The sequence below is a fragment of the Anomaloglossus baeobatrachus genome, chromosome 1, assembly GCF_048569485.1.
Source record: "Anomaloglossus baeobatrachus isolate aAnoBae1 chromosome 1, aAnoBae1.hap1, whole genome shotgun sequence".
Taxonomy (NCBI): domain Eukaryota; kingdom Metazoa; phylum Chordata; class Amphibia; order Anura; family Aromobatidae; genus Anomaloglossus; species Anomaloglossus baeobatrachus.
The window spans coordinates 358788144-358803380 of NC_134353.1; the positions used below are offsets into that span (position 1 = coordinate 358788144).

General features: G+C 41.2%; 1 protein-coding gene across 1 annotated transcript in view; it reads left to right on the forward strand.

Annotated features, from left to right (window-relative positions):
- The window catches only part of LOC142314091 (fibrillin-2-like), a 272627-nt gene that overhangs the window by 141474 nt on the left and 115916 nt on the right, over positions 1 to 15237 (forward strand). Inside the window, exon 6 of the mRNA XM_075352444.1 lies at positions 8698 to 8895. Within this exon, the coding sequence (XP_075208559.1) occupies positions 8698 to 8895 (198 nt within the window). The remainder of the gene's footprint in view (positions 1 to 8697; positions 8896 to 15237) is intronic.

Here is a 15237-nt window from a genome sequence, read left to right on the forward strand (position 1 = left end):
GATATGAAAGTTTAGCTAATCTTTAAGAATTGACATGTCATTTTTCTTTATTTGCATTGTAAATTTTAAAACAATAGTAGACCGAATGTAGTTTGCTTGTATGGTGATTTTGTCAGAATCAGGCCGTGATTCCACATGGAAAATCTGCTGTGTTTAACCGACCAAGCAAAATGAATGCCCTCTATGCTCTTCAAAACACTACCTTAATGTGAAAAAGTCAGACGTGTAAACAAGTACATGGAGCATAGTACCATTATTGTTGCCATTTCTCTTGTGTAGAACCTATAAGGTCATGTCTACCTACACTGGGTGTGGATGCACATCAGATTTTCCATATGGATTTTCTAGGCAGAAAATTTGCAAAATTACAACCACTAGCAAAATGGATGTGATTTTACCAAATCCTTTCTACACAATAAATCAACCTGGAACCCACTCAGGAATTGACCTTGTCAGTTTAGATGTACAACAGAGATTTAGTTCTTGTATGCTTGTAATGACTTCAGTATAAAACCCAAATAAAATCCGGAGATGACTCATGCCGATAGATAGATTTCGCCATGGATTCTAGCTAAAATCTGCACAACTCTTCCCCTGAGGTGACAGTCCCTCTTTTGTGTAGACATTTTCTATTCTCTTACATATTTCATTTTCCGGCACCCTCGTTTGGCACTGGAAATGTTTCTAGTCAAATTTATTCTGATTTTAAAAAGCGAAATCAGCAGCATAGGGAGAGGAGCTATAAACAGATGTCATGATGTAGCCATCCATTAAAACAAAAGGTTTGATTGAAAAAGGGCCAAGGAAAGCTTACAGTACATATGTATGGAGATTCAACCATGTGTGTTTTTGTGGTGTTTTCACGAACACCGCTGTTAAAATGTCTGTCCCCTCCTTCCACAACCACAACCCCTACGCAGAGAAGGAGCTGTAATGTGGTTTTGTCATCAGGCCGGGTGAGAGAAGCACGTTTATGAGAAGCCCCCATCGGAAGGCATGTGGACACCACCAGCTGACCTTCTGACTGGAATTCCGGCTCACAGGAAATTGATTAGTCAGTGGTCTGAAGTGTGTCTTTCTCATCTCACTAAGAGATTTTCTCCCTCCCCTGACTTGTGGTAAAACCTTTACGCTGTTTGTTACATTATCCAAGGTATATTGACCTGCAGAAACCAATATGCTGGGCTTGTCAGGAGGCATTTGACTCAAACTGTTAAACTCTTGCCTAAAAACTCTAGCCGTTTGGTTTAAAATTTTAACAAAAAAATGAGTAGACTTTATTTTTTCAAACGTAAATAATTCTGGAAAAACATTTCTAGGTTAAACTTTGCTGCTCGTTCTACATTCCCTTCTGCTGACATCATATCTTGGGGCACGGAATGGGGGAACACTGTTGCACACATGTACATATCAGCTTGGGGGAGGAGTAGACTAGGCTTTGTCTCATCCAGCTTAAGTCCTGAGAGAACGACAGTGTGATAGATTAAATAGGACACACAACTCATTAAAGTTGTGCTGAACGCAGGCCACTACGCCATTGTTGAACCCACACATATTGTCCTGTAAATTTGCATCTTTACACATATGTTTTATATTTATTACTGAATGTGATGTCAGTGGACACTGGTTGTGAGGGTTTATTTACTTTTTTTTTTTTGTAATTTTCTAAACCCTGAAGAATGTCTTTGAGCCTGGACTTGTTATAGGAGACGAAACAACCTCACCAGCTGTGTATATACAAGGACCGCCAGGCCAAGCAAAACAAATCAAAATAGAGAACAGGCCATGGGGTGGTATCACTTACATGTTTCTGAATGGTTCCTCCACCAATCACGACACACAAGATGATATTTATCAGGCAGTTTATGGCAAGTTTAGGTAGAAACTAAGCCCACAGGTATCACAATTTGGGTAAAAATTTGTGCAGTCTCATATACGCAAATTTTTAGTTTTCTATGATGGCAGGCAAAAGTTGAAAAAGTGGATTGGCGTACAAGAGGCGTCAAAACCAAAACTGTTAGATTTATTAAAGGGAATCTGTCATCAGGTTTTTGCTACACATCTGAGACCAGCATAATGTAGGGACAGAGATCCTGATTCCAGTGATGTGTCACTTACTGGGCTTTCAGTCACAGAGGCGTGGCCACAGCAGTTTTAGTCACCAGTCAGTTCATAGTGCGCATAAGCTGTAGCCACACCCCGGCAGTGACTGACAGCCAGCTCAGCAGTGTATCACTGCTTATTTACAGTTGCCACTCACTATGTGCTGAGATTGTAGATTAACCCAATATCTAAGGGTTAATATAATTTTTTACATGACAGTTTCCCTTTAAGGAACCATGATAGATATAATGGAAAACAGATTTCATTATCTTAAAAAATTGCTGTTAGATGAAATAGCATAATTCATAGTCTGCAGTAGAGCAGATCATTTTTTTCATACTATCATCTCAATGGCAAGCTTTACTGAGTGCACACAGCGGAAGGTCGTACAGTAGCATATGGCAATTTATGATAATGAATTAGAATTATATGAACAGAGGTTTAAACATAACTTGAGCCATTGCATATAGCATGAAGGCTGGTGTGCGAATATCACTACATGATAGATTCAAAATGTTTAGACTGCTCCATGTTTCAAATGTATGTGTGTATATATAGTAAATGATAGATTGAATGGAAATGATTATATTGGCCGATCTCCTGTACACAGTTACTGCACAGTAATCCTTTATTACTGTGATACACATGCAATATATAAAAATACAAGACTGAAACCATGGATATACCCTGTACATTTTGCATCACTTTGACATTTACCATAAACAATCACAGAACTAGTAGAATCCAAAAATTGTCTTGTGTATCATTATAGGATCACATACATCACAATTATGTCCGGAGGTAATTTAACTTCTGTTTCCCATCAAATTAAAGTGCCACCAAATGAAAACACAAATGGCCTTTTACGCCAAAGTCATTAATAACATTGACGGTGAATATACTATATAGGGTTGCTCACATGAGTGTATGACTTGGACTAGACTATGTTTTGTCGGATAGCACTAATTTTATACTATGGCACAGAGACGATTAATGCTTTTTTCTCATGCTGATTTGTCATGAGAAAAAAAGCATTGCATGCTACAAGTGGCAGCGCAAATCGGATGGCGCACACCCATACAAGTCTATGAGTGCGTGGATATCATCGGACTGACCTCAGATGACATCACAGAATGGAGCACCTGGAGAAATTTTGTTCTACATCTTCTCCTCACTTGTGCTATGAGTCTTTACTTCCGAGAGAATTGTAACACACTAAGCTGACACTCTGATCAGAGTATGATCGGAGTGTCATTTAGATAATCAATCCACTTCTCTTGGAAGAGGAAAATCTACGATCATGGGACCTCAGCCTATGGCTAATTTTACTCATAGGTCTGCAATAGGCGTAGTTATGTCTCCAAGAAAACTACTGCTAAATCCTGTGTGAAAGTTCCCATACAACATTAGATAAAAGCCAACGAAATCTAATTATTTTGATGGGCTGGTCTACCATCTAGTTGTTGTGGGTTTTCGGACACTCCCTCAACAAGATGTCAATGGAAAAAAGAATCTGGTATCTCACTCTTTGACTTTTGTTTTCAAAAGTGTGTGGATCGATTACAGCCTGATCTTTGGCTAGCTTAGCTAATATACTGAGCCAGACGGTCAGACAGAGATATAACTAGTCACATGCCAACACACTTGGACAGAGGAAGGAAGCTCCCTCCTACGAAAGGTTGTATAAATGCCTTCACTTAAGAGTTTCTGAAATTCCGACACAATGTGATCACTGCCATCATCAAACATTCCGTGTACAACGTAAATTTGGACATCCATGATGAAAACATCTTTTCATGTATAACCTAACGGCATGATCCTTACATAGAAATCCACCACCATCATCCATTGAATCTGCCCCATCTGCTGTGCCGTTAGGGACATCCAGCTGACTGCTGATGATCAGACACATTTATAAGACAATGTTCCTTGGGTCCAAATACATAGTGTAATGTTTGTGCATATGGAAAAATGTTTGAAAGATCAGGAACAGATGACTGTGTTCCTCCTCTATTGCTGGGGGCAGATGAATGCTGATTGATCTGCCCCTCCATAATGTAAATAGCCCTCCATGTATTTATTTTATACTCTAGAACAAAGTCGTGGATAATTGCTTTTATGTCATATAGAGCTCCAATGACTCCAGGTCTGATTTCCATCAATAAGAAGCCACACTTACTTCATAGTGTCCTTTCAAGTTATCAAAGAGTGTGCTTGGACATATGGAGACACCATTATTATACATTTAGAAAGTAGAGACAGGAACAGAAATTACAGTATATTCTATTACCGGTGTTTCCACGGCATGGCCCATTTCGGATGCCTTGAACTTATGTACGTGCAGATAGTTTAACAAGAAACATTTCTGCAAAAGTATGGGTGCACATTGAGTTTTGTTTTAGAAGGTTTTGGAGCGGAAACTTACGTAAACTGTTAATGCTCCTCAAAAACTCAACACTCATCAAATACTTAGATGTTCTGCTCAGAAAATTCTGCAAAGATTTCTAAGATTGTTTTGTCTGACCCTGAAGACATAAAAATGGTATCATTACGGTAAATTATTTTAGCTGTTTATTCACAGGAACTAACTCAATTAACACTAAAAAGGCAAGCAAAACTATTCTTTGACTTTTTGCCTTTCCCAAGGCAGATATAACCATTTTATTCTTTGTTTCTCGCCGTACTAGAGTCCATAGAAAGCTGCAGTCTTATTGCCGATAATACTGTAGTAAATATATTTAGCTTATATTGACACCCTCAAAAAAAGCTCATAAATAAAAAAAAAATTGGAACAATCAAATAGCTTTTAAGTTGTGGTGGCTCAGTGGTTAACATTGTTGCTTTGCAGCGCTGAGTCCAGGGTTCAAATCCCACCAAGGACAACATCTGCAAGGAGTTTGTTTGTTCTCTTCATCTTTGCGTTGGTTACCACTGAGTTCTCTGGTTTTCTCTCACAGTCCAAAGATATACTGATAGGGAATGTAGATTCTGAGCCCTGATGGGATCAGTGATGATGAGTGTGGAGAATGATGGTGCAATATTAGCAAGTAAAATAAACTACTGTTTTTCTCGAAAATGTGAGGTGTCCCATTAAAGGGAACCTGTCACCTACTCCCCTGCGAAGCAGTTCAATACCTTCTGGTCCAATGGGCATGGCTGCTCTCGGGTCCGGTGCCTCCTCTATCCTTGCGATTGCTGTCCTTATTCTTGCTTCATGTGGAGGATGCATCCTACGTCATCCACACAGTGCCCTTCATTGTGCTCCTGCTTTGCTCTGCCCTACTTAGGACAGAGCAAAGTACTGTAATGTACAGGCATGGTTGTTTTTTGACCTTTCCCCATGCCTGCGCATTACGGTGCTTTACTATGCCCTAAGCAGTGCAGAGAGAAGTTTGTATGCACAGGAGCGCAATGAAGGGCACTGTGTGGATGACATAGGATGCGTCATCCACACGAAGCAAGAAGGATGGCGAACACAAGGAAAGAGGAGGCGCCGGACCCAAGAGCAGCAACGTTCATCTGACTAGAACATATCAAGGCCCCCAAACACATTAGATGAAACTTGCCAATATCGCTGACAATATATGGAGGGTCCTCTTGACTCTCACCCAGACAGATAATGTTGGCAGATCAAATATAATATGGCCATCTTTCTACAGGAGAGGTATTTTTAATAGCCTATGTTTGACTCCTTTTGTGACTAAACTGTTAAACAATATATTGCTCACTTTTTTTTTTAATTTTGGCATAGTCTTAGACCACTAATGAGACCCAGGCATCACCATGTTGTAGCTGCTGAAGCCCCAATAGAAATAAAATGAAAACCTTAGTCTGGATGGTAGTATTTTCCTGTGAACTATTCTTAAGGATAGATCTGGGAATATCGTAAGACAATAGATTCCATACCAGAATGTGCTATCAATCTTCGAGAGGCTCACAAATGCACTTCTTCATGCATTCCTGATGATTTTTAAGTGCTACACTGCTTGAAGGATCCCAGATGTGCTAGTGCAATGTATGCCATAGATGCCTGGACACGGTCACAGATTTCTATACCATAGCTCCTCAATGGCATGAGCTCAGTGTTAGACACTGATTGAAGGGGGTAGGGAAACTGTGAGGGAATCGCTGTTCTTCTACATCTGGGATATTTTACTACCCAATTAATATAGTCCTGGGAATTGCTACCATGGTGAACTGATAGCAGGAAAGCGCAACAACCCCCTCCCCTATACTTTTCTCTAGGGCTTTTCCTGCTTAGACTAACTCTTTTCCGTGAAGTTCTAATAAGACAAGAGGAACTGCATTACTAGACATACGACAAATGCAACGTCTAACAGCCACTTAAAATTCCTTTCTCTTGATTAAGGAAAATAAAATATATATACGAGACATACCAGTTACATGCATTTATATCTTTTCCTATTCATTAAATCACCAATGTTTTTATTGGATAGAGTCCAGGAGCTTTAGAAAGTGTTGGTATTAAAGATGCAGTAACATGGTATTAGGTAGGAAATAAAGGCATGAAGCAGCACTAGAGATGACGTTTCCAAACGGCGCACTCAGATCCAAGATGCAACGTTTCCACTACATTACGGTAGGACCTTCATCAACCTGTTTGTAGGGCAATGTAGCCGAAACTGGCAACTTTGCAGCTTGGATCTGAGTGCACTGTTTGGAAACGTCATCTGGAGTACTAATTTATTCCTTTTTTCCTGCATTTATATATATTAGACATGTGGCTTGCTAGGTTTCATGCGCACATTTTTTTCAAAGAAAGATTGGGAAAGCTGTTCTTATTTTTCTTTTTATAATATTACGTAAGCAATAATGAGAGCTTTATTTTCTTTAAGGAGTCAACTTTATCTTTCATTTAACATTCCCAACTCAGTAAGTGTATCATTTATCTAGAAAATAAGTGATAACTTGCTGATTGTTGAGTGTTCGTCAGCTAGATACTCAAGTATTCCAGAACCAGGTCACTCTAAAGACCTCCATATACATTAGGCTAACATCAACCAAAGCCACCCATACTGGGGACAAAATTATTTGGTATGTTGCACTTCCTATAGCCAAACATTTTGTCCTCTGGTAGATAAGCAGATGACTCATAGACAATGCAGGAATACATAACCAAGCATTCCTGTGTATGGGAGACTTGGGAGCGATAGCTATCAGACAAACAATAAGTCAAATGCTTGTTTGCCAACAGCCAACTATTGAGTTTGGGGTGCTTAAGGCTGTCAGAAACAGCCAAGTACAGTGCAGACACGCATGTATAATAACTGGGCATTTCAGTTCTCAGGGTCTAGGGATAGGTGACGACTTACCGAGCTGACACAATCCCTTTAAAATGTGTCAATATAAAACCCTCAATCCAAAAAAAGAACTGTCCCAACCACCACTACAGCACAAAATATACAAATTTCTGTATTCTAATGATATCCTTTTTTTGTGCCATATTAATGATATCGATAAAATGAACTTTTATTCCACAGTTCGACGTATGCAAATGAGTCAAGACAAATCCAGTAGATCTTCACTTCCCTCATAAAAACCCTGGTTTGGATGCTCAAATCATGCATCTAGGTATCATTGACATCCTTTATACAATTCCCATAATAGTAGGAGAGCTGGGAAGTGACAAGAATGCACAATATTTTCAACAGCTGTACCGTAACCAGTATTGTAAGAACAACTGATGACTTTTATGCACTTTACACCTCAGCAATCACTTTACGAGTTGTTGTGGTTCCTAAACAGTTTTAATATTCAATATTACCATGCAGCTGATCATGCAATATTTAGGAGAGAATTTCACAAAACTAACTTGTTAAAAGGAATCTGTCAGCGGGTTTTTGCTATGTAAGCGGAAGATAGCATGTTGCAAGGGTTAACACAAGAAATTCAGGGCTGCCTGTCTTGTTAGCCTGATGTGTTGTTTATTTGTTATGTTTGATTAAGCAGGACCCTTATCACTACAGGACTACAAAGTCATGTGCTGGGCAATCCAGCATACCCCCTCCTCTGATTGGCACCTCACTGTCAAAGTATAATATCTCTAGAAAGCCTGGTGTGGGCGGAGAAGCACACTCAGCTCTGCTGGATGGCTAAATCTAAACTTTCTGATTGTGTCAGAACGACTGATCCCAGTAATCTAAGTGATACATCGTTGGATTCAGGATCTCTTTGCCTACATCATGCTGCTGTCAGATGAGGTCGCAAAAACCTGCTGACAGATTCCCTTTAAATGAGTTGTATCATAGTGCAGAACCTCGCTGAAGTCACTTAGCTCTTTAGGAGCCATTCTTTCACAAATGTTAGTAATAGCAGACAGCATTGCCAGGGGCTTGAATTTAAAATTATATGTGGCAAAGGGATAATTAGGAAGAGAGTCCATATAGTGCATTTCTTTAAGCCACATGTTAAGTGACTCTCCAATAAAACTTCAAAGTAAAACTTAATGCATTGTATTAGTGGCCAATATTTCAGTGGGGAAGTTTCAGAAATGTAAACTTTAAATAAGACATGCTGCCGCCGCCCTATCAGTCTCAGACCAAATATCAATGCTGTTATCTTTTTGTTTTCCAGATTACCGAACTGGACCATGTTTTACACAAATCAGTAACCAAATGTGTCAAGGACAACTTAGCGGTATTGTGTGCACAAAGACATTGTGCTGCGCGACCATTGGCCGTGCCTGGGGTCACCCCTGTGAGATGTGTCCTGCTCAACCACATCCATGCCGTAGAGGATTTATTCCAAATATCCGAACTGGAGCCTGCCAAGGTAAAATGGGCTAAGCCTACCAATTTTCATTATGAATAAATACATGTATTTCCATATTAGAGCCCCTTTTTCTTGTAGTTACTGCCCAGTTTATTAGTCCTTGTTTGCTTTTCTCTAACATATAATTAGCATAATTTATAAGATATTTTACAATTGTAACTGAAATAAGTAGACAAACTATTGAGTAAGTTATCCAGCTACTGGAAATGTTTCAAAAGCCTGCCACTGTTCTTGCTCTGGTGATAGCTTATCAACAAGTGACCTCTGCAGCCAATCACTGGCTGTAGTAGTGATGTGCGATTGGCCATACTGGTCACATGTCTGTGTCAACACAAAGATCACTGAAGCAGAAAGAGCAGAGACTACTGGGGGATCCAGGAGTCTTCAAATCACTGACTACAGTGGTGACCGTAATGATTTTGTGACATCACTGCTGCAGACGGTGATTGGCTGCAGGTATCACGTGTCATTGTTGACCAGTCATTAACAGAGCAGGTAGAGGAAATGGAAAACGTTGGAATAGGGGCCGTGAGGATCAGTATTATAGCATTATAAGTGTTTTTGTTTTAATCATTTAAATAGACAACTTTAAGTAGTACATCTGTAATTTAGCATATATGGTAAGGCACTGTTTGCAACATCATCAAGCCTTCCATGTTCACTGGAACCATAGCAAATTTGGAGTATCCCAATGAATCTTGACATTGACTTTTTGCAACTAGAATAATGATGTAGACTAATTCATTAAAACTATAGCCTTTTAGGTTGTTTGGATGAGCCAATATCGTTAATAGGCACATGTCCTCTTAATGAATTTGGTGCATCTTTGGGCTACTAAATTCTCCATTCATGAATGGAAAGGAGTGCATCACCTCTATATTTTACACCAATTTCCATCAGACTGTGCTAGGTGGCGCCCCCTCCTGATAGACTCCATCCATTTTTGTGTAGTAAGTACCGAAACTTGCTTTAAAACAGTGGATACGTTTTTGTTAGGTATAGTGTTTTCTAGTGGGTAAAGTGTTTAGTGAATTCTCTACTATGTATTCCTTTCAAAAAGCTATGGAAACATACAAATTTCCTTATAGGGTTGTGTTCACACTGTTGTTGTGTTGCATTATAACAGACAAGGTTGGCAAAATGAAAGAAGTATTATATGAAAGAATGTTGCTGCTTCCCCAAACAGACCATAAAAGATCCTGATTTATTGTGATCTGAAACAACAAACTTGGGATGTAGAAAAATATGTAGTTAATTGCTCCACTAATCAAAGTAAATTGAGTGTTGTGTAGCGTTCTCCTTCCCCCACCTACTGAGTGGCAGGAACCGGTCAATAATCTCACGCCTGGAATGGATGATTGACTTTGGGTGACTGCACCTAAAAGACTTTGGTTTTATGAGTTAGCTAATAGAGAAGAAACCAGCCATGGGTAGATAAGGAAAATATCATATGATTATATCGAAAGACCAACTGCAAAGTATATGCTAATATCTGTACAATACATGCTTTATACTGCGTAACAAACAAACTGAATATAAACATTCTACTAAAGGTACAGTTATTTATGCTCTTTATAAATGAAAGTTAAGGCTTGGGTAGTTAGAGGGGTTGTCCAGCAACCCCAATAAACTAATAAAATTTACTAATGTGCTTTAATTTGGTCTCAGATTTAAAGTATATCCGTCGTTTTAATTTTTATTTCATAAATCAATAATAGAAAAAGAAAGAAAATTCAGCTCACCGATCCTGCTGTTCACCGTTCTCCGTTTGGACCCAGCGCACAGAAGGCTTGGCTGCCAATATTCAGAAGTGAAGGAAGAAAAAACGTCCAGTGCAGTCCTCAAATTGTAGAATAAAAATCCAAAAATGTATTGAAGTATTATTATAAAAATATAGCAGTCAGCAGAATGAATAAATAAGTTTAGGACCCCATCGAACTACGTGTTTCGACACATAATCTTAGTCATGTCTAAGACTATGTGTTGAAACGCGTAGTTCGATGGGGTCCTAAACTTATTTATTCATTCTGCTGACTGCTATATTTTTATGATATTACTTCAATACATTTTTGGATTTTTATTCTACAATTTGAGGACTGCACTGGACGTTTTTTCTTCCTTCATTTATAAATCAATAATACACATGAAAATAAGCAACTGTGTAATATATTTTATCAGACAAATCTTCTTTCTCTGCCAGAATTGAACAGTCATTATCAGAATTCTCCATTCTGAGGTAAAATCTGTATTACGGAGATGGCAGCTGTTACTGATGAGATTCTATGTACATAGAAGATGGAGAAGCTAGAGACAGAAGGATGACCTAAAGGCAGAGGGTGGAGCTAGAGGTAGAGGGAGGAGCTAGAGGCAGAGGGAAGAACTAGAGGCAGAGGGTGGGGCTACAGGCAGAGTGAGTAGCTAGAGATAGAGGGAGCAGCTAGAGATAGAGGGAGGAGCTAGAGGCAGAGGGAGGAGCTAGTGACAGAGAGAAGAGCTAGAAGCAGAGGGAGGATCTAGAGGCAGAGGGAAGAGCCAGAGGCAGAGGGAGCAGCTAGAGGTTAAGGGAGGCGCTAGAGGCAGAGGGAAGAGCAAGAGGCAGAGGGAAGAGCTAGAGGCAGAGGAAGCAGCTAGAGGTAGAGGGAGCATCTAGAGATAGAGGGAGGAGCTAGAGGCAGAGGGAGCAGCTAGAGGTAGAGGGAGCAGCTAGAGGTAGAGGGAGCAGCTAGAGGTAGAGGGAGGAGCTAGAGGCAGAGGGAAAAGCTAGAGGCAGAGGGAGCAGCTAGAGGCAGAGGGAAGTGCTAGAGGCAGAGGGAGCAGCTGGAGGCAGAGGGAGGAGCTAGGGGTAGAGGGAGGAGCTAGAGGCAGAGGGAGGAGCTACATGCAGAGGGTAGAGCTACAGGCAGAGGGTAGAGCTAAAGGCAGGGGGTGGAGCTACAGGCAGAGGAAGGAGCTAGAGGCAGAAGCTAGAAGCACAGAGAGGAACTAGAGGCAGAGCGAGGAGCTAGAGACAGTGAGGAGCTAGAAACAGAGTGACATGTTAGAGACAGTGTGAGGAGCTAGAGAAGCCGATAGAGGAACTAGAGGTAAAGAGAGAAGCTAGAAGCAGAGGGAGGAGCTGGAGGAAGAATCTAGAGGCAGAGGGAAGAGCTAGAGGCAGAGGGAGGAGCTATATGCAGAGCTCCACCCTTCCTACCTCTTCTATCTACATAGAATCTCATCAGCACCAACCGCCATCTATCTCAGTAATGGGAAAGTCTTCACTGAATACAGATTTTACCACAGAATTGAGAATTTTCATAATGACTGATCAATTCTGGCAGAGAAAGAAGCAGATTTGTCTGATAAGATATATCACAAAGTTGCTTATTTTCATGTGTGCTATTGATTTATGAAATAAAAATTAAAACAACGGTTACGCTTTAAAGTCCCAAAATTAATTTGGTCCCTTATGCAGTCATTCTGTAAGAGGCATACCTGGCGGTAAGGACCTGGCGGTGATCACCTGATGCGGTCACCTTACGCATTTGCTGATCGTAAGTCTCGCAGTGACGCCGGATTTTACCGCCCAGCAGGCTATCAGCTGATGCCGTCAGGAGACTTCATCAGCTGATTACCGGCAGCTCATACAGCGGTCGGATGGGAGTCAGCACGGACGTGTGTAGTTGTTTGTTTTTTGTTTTGTTTTTTTTTGCACTGATGCCTCAGCCTAGACTGTACAGCGAGCGAGCGTCGAGTGACTGATTCCCCGGCGCTTGCAGTGAGTTCATGACAGCTGCAGACAGGCCGGGGTGATCTCCGGAGTTCAGGTGAGAGCACTGGAGATCAGCCCGGCATGTCTGCAGCTGTCATGAACTTAACCACAAGTGCCGGGGAATCAATCACTCGGCGTTCGCGGTATTGTCTAGGCTGCACGCTGGAGCTGAGGTGAGAGCTCCGGAGTGCATTGCAGATAACCGCAGCCAGGACTGGCGTTACTGGAGATTCCTTCGGTAGCCAGTCCGACGCTGCACAGAAGTGTGTAGTTTTTTTTTGTTTTTTTTTTGCACTGATGCATCAGCTGATTGTATAAAAGCCGTTTATACAATCAGCTGCTGAGTCATGTGATTCAGGCCTTGAACCTGACATCATCTGATCAGTATGCCTTCGAGCAAACCGATCAGATATTGGATCCGGATTGGACAGCGCAGGACCCTTGACCCAGGATTACTGCGGAGCAGGGTTCTTTATTTCAATAATGATGGAGTCACTAATTGTGTTGTGTTTTATTTCTAATAAAAATATTTTTCTGTGTGTTGTTGTTTTTTTTTTATCTTTACTAGAAATTCATGATGGCCATGTCTAATAATGATAATACACAGCTAGCCCTAACCCTATTATTACCCAGCGAGCCACCTGTCACCAGGGCAGCTGGTAGAGTTGGATACAGCGCCAGAAGATGGTACTTCTATGAAAGCGCCATTTTCAGGGGTGGCTGCGGACTGCAATTCACATCGGGGGTGCCCAGAAAGCTTGGGCACCCTGCATTGCGGATTCCAATCCCCAGATGCCTAGTTGTACCTGCTGGACTCAAAAATTGGGCAAAGCCCACGTCATTTTTTTTTAATTATTTCATGAAATTAATGAAATAATTAAAAAAAAGGGCTTCCCTATATTTTTGGTTCCCAGCCGGGTACAAATAGACAGCTGGGGGTTGGGAAAAGCCCGTACCTGCCTGCTGTACCCGGCTAGCATACAAAACTATGGCGAAGCCCACATCATTTTTTGGGGGGACAATGAAATCCTGCATACAGTCCTGGATGGAGGATGCTGAGCCTTGTAGGTCGGCAGCTGCTGTCTGGTCCCCTGCATCCACTAGTGAATGGAGTATGCTGAGCCTTGTAGTTCTGCTCCCCCTACCTCTCCCTCCAGCATACAGTCCTGGATGGAGCATGCTGAGCCTTATAGTTCTGCAGCTGTCTGCTCTCCTGCATACACTAGTGGAGAATGCAGAACATATTGAAGAAGGAAATTACATCAGACCTTTTTTTTTTTCAACACTATTTAATGGCACTGATAAAAAAAACTCATAAAAACGCAGCAAAACACAGCAAAAAACGCACCAAAACGTGGTAAAAACGCATGCATTTTTTGCCGCGAGTGCGTTTTTTGTGCGTTTTTTGCCACAAACACGCAGCGTAAAAAAACCGCAGTGTGTGAACTTAGCCTTACATTACATTACCTTATTTCATAATCCTCTGGCAACGTGGAGGAAAGGAACACAGCAGAGTATCAAGTTGTAAATAGGTAAGTCCCTTCTAATCCACTTCTGTCATCTCTCAGAACACTGTAGAGCGGTAAGAGAAGGGTTAATGTCGAATTATCACGCTGCCATGGAGAAAAAGTCGAGTCCGATATGCCTTGATTTATTAAACAAAGCATTTCGGAGATACCATCTGTGATTGTTACCTGATGAAGGGGATGAGATCTCCAAAATGTATTGTGTAATAAATCACCCTCAAGGCATATTGGTCTCGTTTTTGCTTCACGGCATTGAGGCATTAACCCTTCTCTTCCCGCACTACAGTCTACATCCACGTTGGGCTGCAGCAGCCATGTGACATTCACGCTTAGAAGTAGTTGTAACTCTCACAAGCTTACAAGATGAGCCTCTCCAGTAATTCACTCCTTGTCCCCCACCCAGGTAAAACCCTACTTACACTTTCTTGTCTTCCAGTTATTTTCAGCTTGTCTCTCAGAACATACTTCTTAAGGCGGCGTTACACGCTATGATTTATCTGACGATATGTCGGCGGGGTCACGGTTTCCGTGATGCACATCCGGCATCATTAACGAAATCGTTGCGTGTGACACCTACGTGCGACTCCGAACTATTGCAAATAGGTTGAAAATCGTTGATCGGTGACACGTCATTCAATTTCAAAATATTGTTCGGCGTTTGGATCGCAGCAGACATATTGGTACGTTTGACACCCTGCCAGCGACGAACAACATCAAAACTACCGCCTTGGTCAAACAATATATTGCTGAACGATGTTGCGTCGTTTTTGAGATCTTTACGTGTGATCGCTAATCGTAACTACGATCTGGGCATGTCACATCGCTCATGAGATCGTCAGATAAATCGTAGCGTGTAAAGCGGACTTTATTGCTTTGGATTGTTGGGGAAGTTGGTGACCACCTCTCCCGGCGCCAATCTGGTCAATAAATAGCCATGCAAATTCGGATAAGAATTTGGGGTGAAAAATGCCATGCTACTTCGAATGAGACTATGAGTTAGTTGGGTTCTAAAACTCATAGTTTTCCATTAAACAGATATACCATCAACGTGTTTCAGGGTCCATT